This window comes from Melospiza georgiana, chromosome 27 (genome assembly GCF_028018845.1).
Source record: "Melospiza georgiana isolate bMelGeo1 chromosome 27, bMelGeo1.pri, whole genome shotgun sequence".
In the NCBI taxonomy this organism is placed as follows: Eukaryota; Metazoa; Chordata; class Aves; order Passeriformes; family Passerellidae; genus Melospiza; species Melospiza georgiana.
The window spans coordinates 6,225,544-6,240,713 of record NC_080456.1 but is presented as its reverse complement, the minus strand read 5'-3'; the positions used below and the strand labels follow the sequence as shown (position 1 = coordinate 6,240,713).

General features: G+C 66.5%; 4 protein-coding genes across 4 annotated transcripts; all 4 read right to left on the bottom strand.

Annotated features, from left to right (window-relative positions):
• Positions 1–452: 452 nt before the first annotated feature.
• BUD13 (BUD13 homolog) lies at positions 453–5,796 on the bottom strand. The gene is made up of 11 exons (XM_058041320.1): positions 5,675–5,796; positions 5,367–5,457; positions 4,969–5,053; positions 4,774–4,825; positions 3,535–4,628; positions 2,798–2,892; positions 2,522–2,630; positions 2,002–2,140; positions 1,301–1,482; positions 910–991; positions 453–629 (listed from the first exon to the last, which is right to left on the bottom strand). Exons 1-11 carry the CDS (start codon positions 5,794–5,796, stop codon positions 536–538), a joined length of 2,145 nt encoding a protein of 714 aa, XP_057897303.1. The 3' UTR covers positions 453–535.
• Positions 5,797–6,405: 609 nt separating this feature from the next.
• ZPR1 (ZPR1 zinc finger) lies at positions 6,406–10,328 on the bottom strand. Its single transcript, XM_058041321.1, has 14 exons — positions 10,200–10,328; positions 9,234–9,395; positions 9,021–9,111; positions 8,860–8,930; positions 8,589–8,675; positions 8,388–8,510; positions 8,253–8,306; positions 8,028–8,094; positions 7,769–7,839; positions 7,463–7,552; positions 7,270–7,380; positions 7,098–7,184; positions 6,938–7,003; positions 6,406–6,746 (listed from the first exon to the last, which is right to left on the bottom strand). Exons 1-14 carry the CDS (start codon positions 10,326–10,328, stop codon positions 6,612–6,614), a joined length of 1,344 nt encoding a protein of 447 aa, XP_057897304.1. The 3' UTR covers positions 6,406–6,611.
• A 93-nt stretch (positions 10,329–10,421) lies between these two features.
• On the bottom strand, positions 10,422–12,870 carry APOA5 (apolipoprotein A5). The gene is made up of 5 exons (XM_058041146.1): positions 12,819–12,870; positions 12,073–12,706; positions 11,816–11,871; positions 11,618–11,724; positions 10,422–11,555 (listed from the first exon to the last, which is right to left on the bottom strand). The coding sequence occupies exons 1-5, from the start codon at positions 12,868–12,870 to the stop codon at positions 10,422–10,424; spliced, it is 1,983 nt and encodes a 660-aa protein (XP_057897129.1).
• A 589-nt stretch (positions 12,871–13,459) lies between these two features.
• APOA4 (apolipoprotein A4) lies at positions 13,460–14,875 on the bottom strand. Its single transcript, XM_058041145.1, has 3 exons — positions 14,827–14,875; positions 14,485–14,611; positions 13,460–14,387 (listed from the first exon to the last, which is right to left on the bottom strand). The coding sequence occupies exons 1-3, from the start codon at positions 14,873–14,875 to the stop codon at positions 13,460–13,462; spliced, it is 1,104 nt and encodes a 367-aa protein (XP_057897128.1).
• Positions 14,876–15,170: the final 295 nt, after the last annotated feature.

Genomic DNA, 15,170 nt, shown 5'->3' with positions numbered 1-15,170 from the left:
TCCACTGGAAATGGAGCCCTGCAGAACTGCTGGGGCTCCTGAAGATCTTGCTGCCCAATGCAGCACTTCTAGTGCCACAGCATTCCCTGCCCAGTTTCCTGCTTGCACAGGGTCAGGAGAAGCTGAGTTTGAACTTTCCTGCACGTTGGTGACTCTGGGATCTACATGGCAAAGTAACTGCATAAACTTGACAGAAGTTCAGAAGTTCCACTTAACCTGAGTTCTGGAGCAGACTGACCCACAGCACGAGGGTCACTCTCCCAAGCCCAAGCGTTCAGCAGATTTGCACCTGAGATTTAGGACACCTGAAGACTTGGGAGCTGCCCTCAGAAGTCATTTGGTGTAGAACAGAAGTTTGTTAGAAAACAAACGAGAAACAGTGTCGTCTCATGGAGCTGGAGGCTCTGGCTGCCAGGAAATCCAGCCTGGCCTCTCAGCAGATGGAGATCTGAGCACAGGGCAGGCTGCAGGGAGAGCAGGCCACTCCTCAGGGCTGTGCAGAGGTGGTGCCTGTGGGGCACTGCAGGAGCTGTCCCTACATGTCCTCCACGCTCCACTTGTAGGCCAGCTCCTGCACTGCCTTCTTGTTGGCAATGCGGGCGAAGCGCTGCTGCTCGAAGCCGTTGGACCTGCAAGGGACACCCAGTGACAGCAGCTGCTGCCCCCAGCTCTCCTGAGCCCTGCACCCTCTGCCCTGATTCACCCTGGCTCAGTCTCCACCCGGATCTGTGCTTACCGAGAGCAGATGCCTCTGAAGTGCCTCACCTCCCTTGTCCCATCTGTGCCATCACCCGCTACTAACGGCACCCACTCAACCTTCCAGTGCCAACCCCCTCACTCAGCCCATAACTGGCAATGCCCTGAAGCAGAACCCCTTTATTGTCACTGTTATTCCAACAGGAACATTACCTGTCCACACCGTCCCAGCGGTGCCCGGGCCAGATGTTGAACCTGTTGAGGGGAGGTGCTGGTCCCTTGTACCTGGGTTTTTCTGGAACACAAAGAGCAGAGGAGCTGTGTTCAGCACAGCCAGGTGGCCACACCCTCACCCACCCAGGAGGTTCTGCAGGTGGAGAGCAGAGGCTCCTGGCAGCCAGCTCCAGCTGCCAGGGGTTCACTGTGACAAAGTGCTGAGTCCTCAGTCAGCAGGGCCTGCCCTCCCAGACAACAACTCATGCAACTGCTCCTGGTAACAGGCCAGGAACTCCAGAGGGTCCACAAGTCCCCCTGGCAGTTTACTGAACAGCAGCTGCATTTCTGCACTGCTGACACCCTAAACAGGTGTGTTCCAGGGGCAAACCTTTCTCCTTGTTCTCCTTGGCCTTCCTCTTCTTGATGAGAGCAGCCATGGGGTCTCCTTCCCTCTCCTGCTCCCTCAGCATTCGGTCCAGGTCCTGGTCATCGATGTAACGGGCCAAGGGCTTCTGCATCTCCTTGACTGCATCCTCCACGTTCTGCTGCTGCTGCCTCTCCTGTGCCAGCCTGGGAAACACACTGCGTCACCCAAACCCCAGCCATTGCTCCTTGGGAGTGGTTCAGTGTGCAGGAGGGGTCACACCCCTCAATCCCCACTGCCTGTGCAGCATTCCCAAAGCACCTCCAGCACAGGAAGGGTTTGCAGCATTCCCCAAGCACCTCCAGCACAGGAAGGGCTTTCAGCATTCCCCAAGCACCTCCAGCACAGGAAGGGCTTTCAGCATTCCCCAAGCACAGGAAGGGCTTTCAGCATTGCCGAAGCACCTCCAGCACAGGAAGGGTTTGCAGCATTCCCCAAGCATCTCCAGCACAGGAAGGGTTTGCAGCATTCCCCAAGCATCTCCAGCACAGGAAGGGCTTTCAGCATTCCCCAAGCACCTCCAGCACAGGAAGGGCTTTCACACACGTGGAACACGCGCTGCTCCCAGGCTCAACCTCAGAGCACAACACCAGTCTGGCAGCAGACCCAAACTAACAGCAGGACATGGGAGGCCCAAGGAATGTGCTTTGGAGTCCTTTCCTCACCCTTTTCCCCACTTGGCATATTGCTCTTCCCTCTTGGCCTCTGCCTCAGCCTTCAGCCTCTGCTCCAGCTGCTCCTGGGCCAGGTTCCTCTTGCGGCCAGACTTGTCTCGGAACACGGTCTGAGCGTTCCGGGATTCCTCTGGAGGGGACACGTGCCTCAAGTCACAATTCTGGAACATTTTATCATCTCCAGACAATTCAATGACTAACTGGGACTTCTCTTCTGCTTGTCCTAATCTCCCAAAGAGCCTGCCACCCAAATCCAGGCAGGATCTCAGACTTCCCTGCTGCCCCACACAGACCCTGAGCTCTCACTATCCATCAGCTCCCTCAGACTTGCAGAGAAGCATTTCCCACTCCCTGTGACCTCCCTGGCATTGCTCTGAAATCCCCAAGTGGAACAGAGACCCTGGCCAAGGTCTCCAGCTGCAGCTCCTCAGGGATGCTCCCAGCAGCATCCCAGTGCCAGGGCCTGACAGAGCAGAGGAGTGAGCTGTGGCTTGGGCTGTTCCACTCCCACCTTCCAGGTGCCTGGTGCTCCTCTCGTGCTTCTTGAGCTCCTGCTTCTCCCTCTGCAGCACATCGGCCGACACCAGGCCCGCTTTGGCTCCAGATGACATGGTGCTAGCCTGGAGAACACACAAATCCCATTACAGCTGGCTGAGAGGGGCAGCCAGAACGAGGGGTGACCCAAACCACAGGGACAGGGCAGGGACAGCCCTGTTAGAGCCAAGAACCCCCCCAGCTTGTCAAGCATTGGATTTCCACAGCTGGAAGGGAAAGAGACAACCTTTACCTTCTTGGGAGAGCCCTTGGCATCCCGGTGGTGTGGGGAGTGCTCCGGGGGGCTCCGTGACCTCTGCTGGTCCCTCTGGGTGGGAGAAGCCCGTCCTGGAGGAGATAAATCAGAGTGAGGGGCTGCTGATTGCCCATCCTGGAGGAGATAAATCAGACTGAGGGGCTGCTGACTCCCCCAGGAGACAAATCAGAGTGAGGAGCTGCTGACTGCCCATCCTGAAGGAGACAAATCAGAGTGAGGGGCTGCTGACTGCCCATCCTGGAGGAGATAAACCAGAGTGAGGGGCTGCTGATTGCCCATCCTGGAGGAGATAAATCAGAGTGAGGGGCTGCTGATTGCCCATCCTGGAGGAGATAAATCAGAGTGAGGGGCTGCTGATTGCCCATCCTGGAGGAGATAAATCAGAGTGAGGGGCTGCTGACTGCCCCAGGAGGAGACAAATCAGAGTGAGGGGCTGCTGATTGCCCCAGGAGGAGATAAATCAGAGTGTGGGGCTGCTGATTGCCCCAGGAGGAGCAGGCTCGGGGGCTCGCTGTGCACACAGCCCAGGCTGCAGCTGAGGCACTGCAGGCTGGCCGAACTCTCACCCAGCTGTGCACAAATACAACCCAGCTGTGCCCACAGGAACAGACACTGCCAGCTGTGCCAGCTGTGCCAGCGGAGCAGCAGCCCCCAGCACTCACCTGGCAGTGTGGATCCCAGCAGGTCCCCAGGACACAGCGTGTGACACTCACCTTTCGTTCTGCTCTTCCTCCCGCTCGGGGACCCCGGCTTCTCTCTGCGAGGTGACAAATCCTGACGCTGCCTCCGGGGAGGGGACAGATCTGGGGTGTCATGTCTCTGTCTCCGGGGAGGGGACAGATCTGGGGTGTCGTGTCTCTGCCTCCTGGGAGGGGACAGATCTGGGGTGTCGTGCCTCTCTCTCCGGGGAGGGGACAGATCTGGGGTGTCATGTCTCTGTCTCCGGGGAGGGGACAGATCTGGGGTGTCATGTCTCTGTCTTCTGGGAGGGGACAGATCTGGGGTGTCATGTCTCTGTCTCCGGGGAGGGGACAGATCTGGGGTGTCATGTCTCTGTCTCCTGGGAGGACATGGGTCGGGGGTATCGTGACGCTGTCGCCGTCGAGGAGGTGACAGATCTGGGGTGCCAGGACGTCGTCTCCTGGGAGGTGACGAGTCTGGCGTGTCGTGTCTCTGTCTCCTGGGAGGGGAGGGGTCAGGGGTATCGTGACGCCGCCGCCGCCGGGGAGGTGACAGATCTGGGGTGTCACAACGCTGCTTTTTGGGAGGTGACGAGTCTGGTGTGTTGTGACGGTGCCTCCGGGGAGGGGATGGGTCAGGGGTGTCGTGTCTCTGCCTCCGGGGAGGGGATGGGTCAGGGGTGTCGTGTCTCTGTCTCCTGGGAGGGGATGGGTCAGGGGTGTCGTGTCTCTGTCTCCGGAGAGGGGACACATCAGGGGCGTCGTGTCTCTGCCTCCGGGGAGGGGATGGGTCAGGGCTGTCGTGTCTCTGTCTCCTGGGAGGGGATGAGTCAGGGGTATCATGTCTCTGTCTCCGGAGAGGGGACACATCAGGGGCGTCGTGTCTCTGCCTCCGGGGAGGGGATGGGTCAGGGGTGTCGTGTCTCTGCCTCCGGGGAGGTGAGGGGTCAGGGCTGTCGTGTCTCTGTCTCCTGGGAGGGGATGGGTCAGGGGTGTCGTGTCTCTGTCTCCGGGGAGGGGACACATCAGGGCTGTCGTGTCTCTGTCTCCTGGGAGCAGACAGCCCCAGGGAGCCGTTGTGTTTCCCTGCTGGGGCCGAGGGCTCTGGGGAGTCGTGGCGCCGCCGCCTGTGAGGGCAGAGAAGGTGACAGTGAGCTCCCTTCGTGCCTGGCTTGTCTGGAAACACAGCAGGGCCCCAGAGCTGGGAACAGCTTGTGAAGGTGGGTTCATTGGGGTGCTGCAGCCCTGAGCCCCAGCACTAACCCCCCGTACCTCGAGGCAGACTTGGCAGATCCCGACACATCCGAACTCTGTGAGTCCTCATCTGAGGGAAAACAATTGCAACCACCATTACTAGGGCTCTGCACAGCCCAGCAGCCCTCCAGCATCTCCAGGGTTATTTTGAACTTGCATCATGGTTTGGAGAAACCAGGCATTAGGAGACAGGGTGGAAGGGGCTGTTCTCACCTCCCAGGAGCTTCCATTTGGAGTTTGTTCGGAATTCCTCCATGAGCTTCACCTCCTCGGGGCGCTCATCAATGAACTCTGCCACCTGCAAACACGCAGCGAGCACCAGGGGCTCAGCAAAAGGGACAGCTCCCACTGCCCACATGGCAGCAGCAGTGCCAGTCCCTGTGCCCTGCTCCAGCAGCGGTTCCGGAGCACAGAGCCCCGTGCTGGCCCGCAGAGCACGGGCTGCCAGGATCCGCAGGGAGCTCCCTCCTTCCTGCAGGTGTGTGCCCACCCCCGAGGCAGAACCCGCCCCAACAGGGCAGGGAGAGGCGCTCCAGCGAGTTCCTCCCCAAGGGAGACACGAGGTGAGCGCCAGAGCAGACTGAGGGTGTCTGCCGGGGCTCCCCGCTCACCACAGGCATGTCCCCTTCGTCCTCCTCCTCCTCCTTCTCCGGGGCGGCGGCGATGCTGTTCCAGCTCACATCGTCATCCACGATCCGCATCCTGGCAGCGGGGAGAGGCACGGTCAGGGCCCGTGGGGACGGGGGGATCCGCGGCGGGGCAGCTCGGGGGGACCGGGGGATCCGCGGCGGGGCAGCCCCGGGGAGGATCCCGACCAAGGGGTCTTGGGGCTCGGTTCGGAGCGGGGGTTTCGGGGCGGTTCCCAAGGCCGGGCAGCGCACAGGGCCGCGCCTGCTGCCCCCCTTTCCCCGGGACTCACCCGCCCCTGGCGGTGCCGCCCGGCGGTTTCCTCCTGCGGCGGCGGCGGGGCGGGCCGGGCTCGGCGGGGCCGCTCAGGTACCGCCGCAGGTACTCGGCCTTCGACAGCCCCGGCGCCGCCATCGCGCTCTGACGCAAAACGGCGGCGCCGGCGGAAAGGGCGGGGCCTGAGCGCGGCGGGCTGAGATGGGCGTGGCCACTGCCATACATGGAGTTGTAGCGGGATGGGCGCGGCCAGGCCACGGAAAGGACATAAATGGAGTGGGGCGGAGCTGTAGGCGTGGTCAAAGGGTGCTGATGACATAAATCCAGTAGGGGCGGAGCTTTAGGTGGGGTCAAATGTCAGTCAATGCCATAAGTGGAGCGGGGGCGGGGCTGAGGGCGTGGTCAGCCAATACCATAAATGGGGGGAGGCGGGGCTATAGGTGTGGTCAGCCAATACCATAAATGGCGCAGAGGGCGGGGCTGTGGGCGTGTCCAAACGGCAGCCAATGCCATAAATGGAGCTGTGGGCGGGGCTGTAGGTGTGGCCAGCCAATACCATAAATGGCGCAGAGGATGGGGCTGTGGGCGTGTCCAAACGGCAGCCAATGCCATAAATGGAGCTGTGGGCGGGGCTGTAGGCGTGTCCAAACATCAGCCAATGCCATAAATGGAACTGCGGGCGGGGCCGTGGGCGTGGCCAGGCGGCAGTCGCGGTTATGAACGGAGCAGCAGGAGGACACGACTCCATCAGCGTTTTCAATCAGCTTTATTGGGGAGCCACCCCGTGCCCCAAGTCAGCAGCAGCAGCGGCTCACGGCACAGCTCCGCGGGGAGGCCCCGAGCCCCTGCTGCGGGCAGGAGCAGCTCCCCGGCCCAGGAAGGGCACAGGAGCCCTGGCCCCACACAGGTCCTGGTCCCAGCTGGGGCAGGGGCGGCAGGGCTGGGCTGCCCCGCTACCGGCCCGAGGCCGGCTCTGCCTCGTAGCCCTCTGTCCTCATGTCGTTCAGGCCCAGCTCCTCGTTCTGCTCAAAGGTGCGCTCGTAGCGCTGCACGCTCAGCTCCGGGTCCTCCTCCGGGGCGTACACGTTCTGTGGGGACAGGGCACAGCTCCTGCACTCCCCTGTGCCCCGGGCTGGGTGCCCTGGGCACCCCCACAAAGCCAGCAGGGCTTCCAGCATCTGCTGGTGCCCAGAGCTCCAATGGGACCCCCACTGCCACCACGTGCCAGGGAAATGAACCCCCCACAGTGCCCACGGAGCCCGAGGGCTCAGGGCTGTACCTGAAGGTAGCTGTTGCCTGCAGGGTCGTCCATGATGAAGTGAGCCTGGGCCTTCCCCTCTATGATCTGCAGGAACACAGCACATCCCATTAAGGCTCCTCCTACTCCTTCAGCACCTCCCGCACCCGTGCAGAGCACGGACAACCCGGAGCAAACTCACGTCCTGCAGCTTCCCAATGAACTCCTGCAGCTTCCCTGTCCTGCTGGCCGTGGAGCTGTCCCCCAGGGTGAAGGGGTTCTTCTCCACCTGCAAGGGCAGGTGAGGCAGCTGTGAGGCAGCCAGCCCCCCCAGCAGGGCCAGCCAGGGGGCTGAGCCCCCCAGCAGCACTCACCAGGTCCCGGATGTCCTTCAGCAGCCCCTCCAGCGTGGTGAACTTGCCCCCCAGCGCTCCCATGCCCAGCTCGAACTCCAGCTCGGGGATCTCCACGCTGCACGTCTCTGACTGCGGAGGAGAGACCCCCGTGAGCCCATGCTGGGCCCCCACACCCCCCAGCAGGACAGGGCAGGGACCCTGGGCGCTGCACCTTCAGGATATCCCGTGTCATGTCAGAAGGGTCCGTGATCCTGAGCGTGATCCTGGTGCCCTGTGCCTCAATGGCTCCTCCAGACTTCACCTGGGAACAGCTGGCAGTGAGCTCACACCCAGCCCTCCCCTGTGCTTTAACAGGCTCAGCCCAGCAGCCCAGAGGCCTCTCCACAGCTGGGACAGTGGCCTCAGCAGCCAGCAGAAAGCCCCCAGTGCAGTCTCTCCCTCCCCAGCAGCCCAGGTGGGGAGCAGAGCTCAGGGACACAGGCACAGAGCTCCACTCCCTGCCCTCTGCCCAGCTCACCTCGTTGGTCCTGTGCCCACAGGAGTCACAGTTGGTGGCCATGATAATCACTTCCTTGAAGTGGGGGATTTCTGGGCCAGAGAGTCAAGGCAAACATCCAAGCAGCAGCCGAGGGACGGCAGGACCCCACTGAGGGGAGCTGTGAGCAGCCCTGAGACAGTTCTGCAGCCCAGCAGGCCCCAGCTGAGAGCTGCCTCAGGCCTGTGGAGCAGCAGGGAGAGCCCAGGCACGCAGAGCCCCCAGCGCTGAGCAAGGATACGCACTAACTTCATGTTGGTGCTGGCCGGGGCGTTGCACTCAGGGCAGTTGGTGTTGAACTGCAGCACCTGGGGAGGGAAGGGGCAGCCTGAAGGTGCCAGCCAGCCCAGGGCAGCTGGCCTGAGCGTCCCTGACCCTGCAGCTGCCCTGGGTGTCCCTGGGTGTCCCTGACCCTGCAGCAGCCCTGAGTGTCCCTGGGTGTCCCTGACACTGCAGCTGCCCCCACCTCGTCCCTCAGGTCCTCGGCAGCGTCCGGCGGCGTCGCGTCCACCTCCTCTCCCTGCAAGGGCAGCAGAGTCAGCTCCTGCTCCCTGCTGGGGCTCCGGGGAGCAGGACAAGGAGCAGGGGCTGCTGCAGGCACCTGCAGGCCCAGCAGGGCACACTGCTGCGGGCTCCTCCTGTAGTGAGTGACCTGCAGGGCCTCGTCCCGCTGCGGCGCCCGCGGGTTCTCCACGAAGCTGTTCCCAGAGGGGTCGTCCAGGATCTGCAGGACAAGGAGCCCTGAGGGAGCTGCCCTCCCTGCAGCCCCCCCTGCCAGGCCTGCCCTGCCCTGAGCACTCACAAAGGTGAAGGGGGAGCTGACTTCCTTCAGCTGCCTCAGTTTCCCAATGAACTCGTCTATCTTCCTGGCCACCTCTGGGTCTGTTGCCTGGAAGGGGACACGGAACCACAGAGCCCTCAAAACGGGGACACCCCAAGGCGGGGCTCAGCTGCTGGCAGAGGTGGCTGTGGCACAGCCAGAGCTGTCCCCAGCAGCCCTGGGCGCACCAGGGGCAGGGGATGGACACCCCAAGCACTCTCCATCCCTGAGGAGTTCCCCTCTCCAGCCTTACCCTGCGGGCGGGCTGGTCCTGCTCCAGGCCTGCCACAGCTCTGTCAATGATGCCCTCGATGGTGGTGAGCACTTGGCAAGGCAAGAACACAGAGCTGACAACACCACAAACAGACCCCAGGGACCCCCAGGAGCCCCCCAGGCACTGCCCCGTTCACCCACCTCCCTTCTGGCTGAAGGCAGGCACCTCAAAGTCCAGCTCTGGGATTCGGGCTGAGGCACAGTCGGTCTTCACCACCTCCCTGTTCATGTCCTGCACAGAGCAGGGAGCAGCCTGAGCCTCCCCTGGCACACAGGGGGACCCCAGAGCCGTTCCTGCAGGGATGTGCAGGTGCTGGGCCTCAGCAGGGCAGGGCAGGGCAGGGCAGTGCCCACCTGGCGGGAGGTGACGGCCAGGGTGTAGCGCACACCCTGCTCCTGGATCCTGCCCGCTGCCTGGATCTCCGTGTTGGACCAGGAGCAGCTGGGGCACGAGAAGGAGCTGACAATGATCTCCTTGAAGAAGGGGATCCTGGTGAGCAGGAGCCGGGTCACTCCCTGCGGGGGCAGCGAGGGGCTCTGTGGGAAGCCGAGCCTGGGGCCATGGCCCTGACAGCACCTCCGGCACGGGCAGGTCCCTGTCCCTCCCCAGCCTGCCCCACAAACCCTTCCCCCAGCCCCCAGGAGCTCCTGGAAACCCCTCTCAGCGCCCCCTACTCCGAGAGCAGCTGTGGCCCCCAGCAGGTCCTTCCTCGCTCCTGCCCCCACCGGGACCCCCCAGCAGCCCCTGCCCACCCCGATCTTGGCCCACACAGGTGTGCATCCCCTGACCCCACAGACCCCGTACCAGCCCTGGCCCCTCACACCCCTTGTCCTGCTCTCCCCGTGACCCCACAGAACCCCCGTGCCCCCCAGTCCCCGCACACCCCTGTCCTCCTCTCCCCCTGTCCCCTATCCCAGCCAGGGCCGCTGTGCCCCTGTCCTGCTCTCCCTCAGTCCCCTGTACCGCTGTCCTGCTCTTCCCCTGCCCCCTGTGCCCCCGTCCTGCTCTCCCCCTGTCCCCTATCCCAGCCAGGGCCGCTGTGCCCCCGTCCTGCTCTCCCTGTGCCCCCGCAGGCCCCGGTGCCCCCCAGTCCCTGCACACCCCTGTCCTGCTCTCACCCAGTCCCCTGTACCCCTGTCCTGCTCTCCCCCTGTCCCCTATCCCAGCCAGGGCCGCTGTGCCCCTGTCCCGCTCTCCCCCTGTCCCCTATCCCAGCCAGGGCCCCTGTGCCCCCGTCCTGCTCTCCCTGGGCCCCCGCAGGCCCCGGTGCCCCCCAGTCCCCGCAGGCCGCCGCTGGCCGGCCCCCGGGGGCCCCTCACGTTGCGGAAGCAGTTCATGCACAGGGACTCGATCTCTGCCGGCTGCTGCTCGCCGTCCTCGGCGCTCAGGGGCCGGAACAGGGCCCCGGCGGGCGCGGCCGCCGCCGCGGTGGCCCCGAGGGCCGACATGCCGGTGGCGCGGGGCGATGACGTCACGGCGCACGCGGCTCGGGCGGATCACGTGACGCGCGCGGGCCGCGATGGCGGCGCCTTTATTGGGGTTCAGCGCCGGAGCCGCCCGGGGTCCGCCCCGGGATCCTCCCCGCCACCTTCCCCGGGATCCCCCGCGGGGCCTTCCCCGGGATCCTCCCCGCCACCTTCCCCGGGATCCCCCGCGGGGCCTTCCCCGGGATCCTCCCCGCCACCTTCCCCGGGATCCCCCGCGGGGCCTTCCCCGGCGCCCTCCCCGCCCCGCTCGCTCAGGCTCAGCGCCAGCTCCCGCCACAGCGCGTCCAGCCGCGCGCGCAGATCCTCCACGGGCGGCGGCGGCGCGTCCGGCGGCCCCTCGGGCGGCTCCGGGCGGGCGCTGAGCTTCAGCCGCATCTCCTCGGTCTCCTGGTCCAGCGCCCGGGTGAAGGCCCGGATCTGCGCGTACGCGTCCCGCCGGAACTCCTCCACGCGCCGCTGCACCTCCCGCGCCAGCGCCTCCCGGGAGCGGCCCGGGGCGGCCGCGGCCCCGCCGGGGTACAGGCTCAGCTTGGCCTTGAGCTGCTCCAGCTTCCGCTGGATCTGCCGGTGCAGGTCCCGCGCGTTGCGGGCCAGCTTGGCCGACAGCTCCTGGATGTGCCGGTTGAGCTGCTCGGGGCTGGCGCGGGCGTGCGGGGCCACGCCGCGGTGCAGCTCCTGCACGTTGCGGTGGATCTCGCTCAGCAGCCGCTCGGCGTACGGCCGGAAGATGTCCTTCACCTGCTCCGTGTGGAAGGCGATCTTGTCGCCGTAGTGAGCCGCGAAGCGCTGCAGCTCGTCGGCGCCGCCCAGGAGCTGCGCGGCCACCTCCCGGCTGGGCACCAGGTGCCGCCGCAGCTCCCGGGCCCGCAGGGACACCTGGTCCAGCAGCTCCTCCGTGAGCGGCCGCAGCTGCTGCCGCAGCTCGTCCAGCTGCCTGCCGACCTGCTGGTGCACCTCGTCCACGTACGGGGACAGCTGCAGGCGGAGGCTGTCCAGCTCCCTGCGGAGGGCCTTGCGCAGGCTGCCCGGGTCCTCCCCCAGCCGGGGGGGCTGCGGGCCCCTGCCCAGCGGGGACAGCTTCTCCAGGAGTCCCCCCACGGAGCTGAGCCCATCCTGAACGCTCTCCTTCAGGTTCCTGCACGGGAGAGCCCCGAGTGACCGCCCCGTGGCCCCCTCGCGCCCCGCACCCTAATAAACGCCGTTCCCCCCCATAGGGCCCTGCCCGGCGGGGAGCGGGGCGGCACTCACGCGCTGTCACTGCCCAGCTTGCTGTGGCCGCGCTCCAGGCTGTCCTTGTCCCCCGTCAGCTGGCTCAGGTACCGCCAGAGCCCGCTCTGCGCCGCCTCGGCCGGGGGCACTGCGGGGGGAGCGCCGCTGCCGCTGCTGCCGCTGCTGCTGCCCCGCAGCCCCCGGGGGGACCCCTGAGCCCGGCCCGGGCCCGCACCCACCTGGGCAGGCGGCCAGCAGCGAGAGCAGCAGCGCGGCCTTCAGCAGCATGCTCGGGCTGCGGGAGAGGGGACAGAGCCGTCCGAGTGCTCACGGGGGCTGCGCGCCCCTCGCCGCTCCCCGCAATGAACTGGGGTCCACTCGCAGCTCCCTAAAAACCCCTGCGGTTCCCCATGACACCCGTGGGTCCCGGAACAGCTCGGCGGGAGTCACGCCCGGCTCCTCCGGCCGCACAGACTCAAAGCCCCCCGCCCCTCACCTGGCCCGGGTCGCCTCCCGCGTCCCTCCCGGCCGGAGGCGGCCGCTGCCCGCCCTTATGTAGGCTCGGGGGGCGGCCGAGGAGCGGCCGATAAGGCGGCTTTGGGACGGGAAGGCGTTTTGGACCTCACTCCGTGTAAACACAACGTGGAGGTCCGGCCGGGTGACCTGGGGGCCGCTGCCCCCCGGGCTCGGGGGACGGGGCTGGGCCTGGCCCGCGGCGCTCGCTGCACCCCGCGGGGATCGCGGCACGGGATGGGGACGGGGACACCGGTGCCGCTCCCACCGGGACGCGAAGGGAGCCCCGAGCCCCGCGGCGGGTGCGGGAGGGCGAGCCCGGCTCGGGCAGTGCGGGGCGGACGGGGATCGGCGGGCCGGGCTCGCACCTTCCCCTTCCGAGGCCGCGCTCCCGCCGGTCCCCGCCGCGCTCGTGTCCTTTCCTTTCCTTTCCGCCTCGGTTCTTCCCGGGAACGAGCCCGGGCACCGGGGCCGCGGGGCCAAGGCCGGGGTGAAGCGCCGAGCGGGCGGCAGCGCTGCTGCGGCACCAAAGTCCGCGCGGTCCCTGCCCGGCACGGCCTGCGGCGACACGTGAGGCTGCTCCGGGCAGCGCTCACCTCGTCCCGTCCTGTGCCGTCCTGCCGGCAGAGCCCCTCAGTCCCCTTTCCCTCTTGGTGACCCGCCGAGCTCCCTTGCTGCGCTGCGGGGACCAGGCGAGTGTCCCCAGCCGCAGATCTGTGCCCCACCCACCGGTCTGTCCCCCACCGGCAGATCTGTCCCCCACCATAGATCTGTCCCCCATCCGCAGATCTGTCCTCCACCGGCAGATCTGTCCCCCACCCGCAGATCTGTGCCCCACCCGCAGATCTGTCCCCCACCCGCAGATCTGTCCCCCACCATAGATCTGTCTCCCACCGGCAGATCTGTGCCCCACCCACCGATCTGTCCCCCACCATAGATCTGTGTCCCACCATAGATCTGTCCCCCACCGGCAGATCTGTCCCCCACCCACCGATCCCCACCCCTCGTGGCCGCTGCGGCCCCAGCGCGCTGCGGATGTTCGGCCGCACCCCGCGGCTCGGTCCCCCGGGTGTCCCGGCTGTGTGAGGGCACAGCGCGGCCTGGGCTCGCCCATGGGCTCACCTGGCTGCCGCCACAGACACTCCCACCCAGCTGGCCCCGCCTCTGCTCCCTGTCCCTGCCACCCCAGAGCCCACATTCGGGGTAATGTTCCCCCCTCGGAGCAGCTGAGGTGTCCCAGGTACCCCAGCCCAGGGGAGGACGGACAGGGAAGGAAGGACGGACACGGAGCAGCACGTGCATCACAAGGAGATTTATTTGCGCCACTGCAAGCGGCCAAGAGTGCTTGGAATGTGTGTAGCCGGGGCGGTTTATTCCTGCGGGGGCGCGGCGGTGCTGAGGAAAGCGGCCACCTTGTCCCGCACCTCCTTCTCCAGCAGCTCCAGGTGATCCTCCACGCCGGCCGCGCCCGAGTCCAGCTTGCCGCGCATCTCCTCCAGCCGCTGCACCAGCTGCTGCCCGAAGGTCTCCCCGAAGGGAGCCGCCTGCTGCCGGAAGGTCTCCAGGCTCTGGCCCAGGCGCTGCTCCAGCTGCTGCGCCAGGGGCTGCAGGCGCTGCCGCAGGCTCTCGGCGTCGCCGCTCGCCGCCTCCCGCAGCTCCCGGGCCAGCGGGCTCAGCTGGGCTCGCAGCTCCTCGGAGCTGGCGGCCAGGCGGGCCCGCAGCTCCTCGGCCGCCCGCTCCATCTGCGCGCTCAGGCTCTGCAGCTGCCGCTCCAGCCCGTCCCGCACCTCCTGCGCGTAGGGGCTGAGCCCGCGCCGCAGCTCGGCCACGCTCCGCTCCACCTGCGCCTTCAGCTCGTCCGCCACGGGCGACAGCCGCTGCTTGACGCCCTCCACGCCGCCGTCGATCTGCCGCTGCAGGCGCTCGGCGTAGGGGCTCAGCGAGGCCTGCACGCTCTCGGCGTTGTCCTGCAGGCGCTCCCGCAGCTCGGCCGCGTAGGGCTCCAGCGCCTGCCGCAGCTCGCCGGCGCTGCGATCCACCTGCGAGCGCAGCTCCTCGGCGTACGGGCCCATCCTGGCCCGCAGCTCCCGGATGTTGGTGCCGATCTGCTCGTGCACCTGGTCGGCGTAGGGCGCCAGCTTGGCCTGCAGCTCCTGCAGCTCCCGCTGGATCTGCTCCTTGAGGCGCTGCGAGTCCTGCGCCAGCTTGGCCTGCAGCTCCAGGGCGAAGGGCTCCAGGCGCTGCTGCAGGTCCTCGGCGTAGGCGCTGACGCTCTGCAGGTTGCTCTTCAGCAGGGTGCTGGGGACAGGGGACACGTCAGGGCCTGTGTGCCCCACCCCGGGCCCTGCCCGCCCCCCGAGCCCCCCGAGCCCCCCGGTCCCGCAGCTGGACTCACTTGAGCTGCTTGCTGAGCTCGCTCTGGTGCAGCTGCTCCGCCGTGTCCTTGGCATTGCTGCCCAGCTCCGTGAAGTACTTCCAGATCACGCTGGCCACCTCATCAGGGTTCACATCGGCCCGGGAGCCTGCAGGGGGAGCTGGGGTCAGAGCTCACACAGTCCCATTCCCCTGGGGACAGCAGGGACACTGCCATCCCCGCCCTGCTGGCACCAGGGACAGCAGGGACACTGCCATCCCCTCTCTGCTGGCACCAGGGACCCACACAGTCCCATTCCCCAGGGGACAGCAGGGACACTGCCATCCCCTCTCTGCTGGCACCAGGGACCCACACAACACTCACCTGAGATCGCCAGGAGAACCAGGACAAGGGCGGCCGCCTTGGGCGCCATCCTGAGTGCTGGGGACTCCTGCGGGAGCACAGAGAGAGGTGAGGGAAGGCCCAGGGACCAGCAGCCCTCAGCCAGAGCCCGTGGAGAGCCGGGCTCCCTCCTGGCTCCCTCCAGGCTCCCTCCAGGCTCCCTGCAGCCCCTGCCCCGCTCACCTGTGCTGCCAGTGCCGCGGTAGCTGCAGAGCCGGCAGCTCCCAGCACTATTTATGCGGCCCGAGGGCTCCTGCAGCTTCCACGCAGGCTGTGACACAGCAAGGGCTTGGACTTTAGTCGGTCACAACGTGGAGGTGCCTGAC

What these genes read in the sequence shown, in the direction of transcription:
- BUD13 (XM_058041320.1), bottom strand. Translation starts at nt 5,796, where the DNA reads ATGGCGGCGCCGGGGCTGTCGAAGGCCGAGTACCTGCGGCGGTACCTG. An exon ending in ACGAAGGGGACATGCCTGTG is followed by an intron (nt 5,054 to 5,366) that starts GTGAGCGGGGAG and finishes GCGTGTTTGCAG; the next exon opens with GTGGCAGAGTTCATTGATGA. An exon ending in CGCTGGGACGGTGTGGACAG is followed by an intron (nt 630 to 909) that starts GTAATGTTCCTG and finishes TGTCCCTTGCAG; the next exon opens with GTCCAACGGCTTCGAGCAGC.
- ZPR1 (XM_058041321.1), bottom strand. Translation starts at nt 10,328, where the DNA reads ATGTCGGCCCTCGGGGCCACCGCGGCGGCGGCCGCGCCCGCCGGGGCC. An exon ending in TCAGCTCCCCCTTCACCTTT is followed by an intron (nt 8,511 to 8,588) that starts GTGAGTGCTCAG and finishes CTTGTCCTGCAG; the next exon opens with ATCCTGGACGACCCCTCTGG. An exon ending in CCGAGGACCTGAGGGACGAG is followed by an intron (nt 8,095 to 8,252) that starts GTGGGGGCAGCT and finishes TTCCCTCCCCAG; the next exon opens with GTGCTGCAGTTCAACACCAA.
- APOA5 (XM_058041146.1), bottom strand. Translation starts at nt 12,870, where the DNA reads ATGGGGGACAGATCTATGGTGGGGGACAGATCTGCCGGTGGGGGACAG. An exon ending in CGGGAGGCGACCCGGGCCAG is followed by an intron (nt 11,872 to 12,072) that starts GTGAGGGGCGGG and finishes CCTCTCCCGCAG; the next exon opens with CCCGAGCATGCTGCTGAAGG. An exon ending in GCTGCTGGCCGCCTGCCCAG is followed by an intron (nt 11,725 to 11,815) that starts GTGGGTGCGGGC and finishes CTCCCCCCGCAG; the next exon opens with TGCCCCCGGCCGAGGCGGCG.
- APOA4 (XM_058041145.1), bottom strand. Translation starts at nt 14,875, where the DNA reads ATGGCGCCCAAGGCGGCCGCCCTTGTCCTGGTTCTCCTGGCGATCTCA. An exon ending in GGTTCTCCTGGCGATCTCAG is followed by an intron (nt 14,612 to 14,826) that starts GTGAGTGTTGTG and finishes CTCCCCCTGCAG; the next exon opens with GCTCCCGGGCCGATGTGAAC. An exon ending in GAGCTCAGCAAGCAGCTCAA is followed by an intron (nt 14,388 to 14,484) that starts GTGAGTCCAGCT and finishes CCCTGTCCCCAG; the next exon opens with CACCCTGCTGAAGAGCAACC.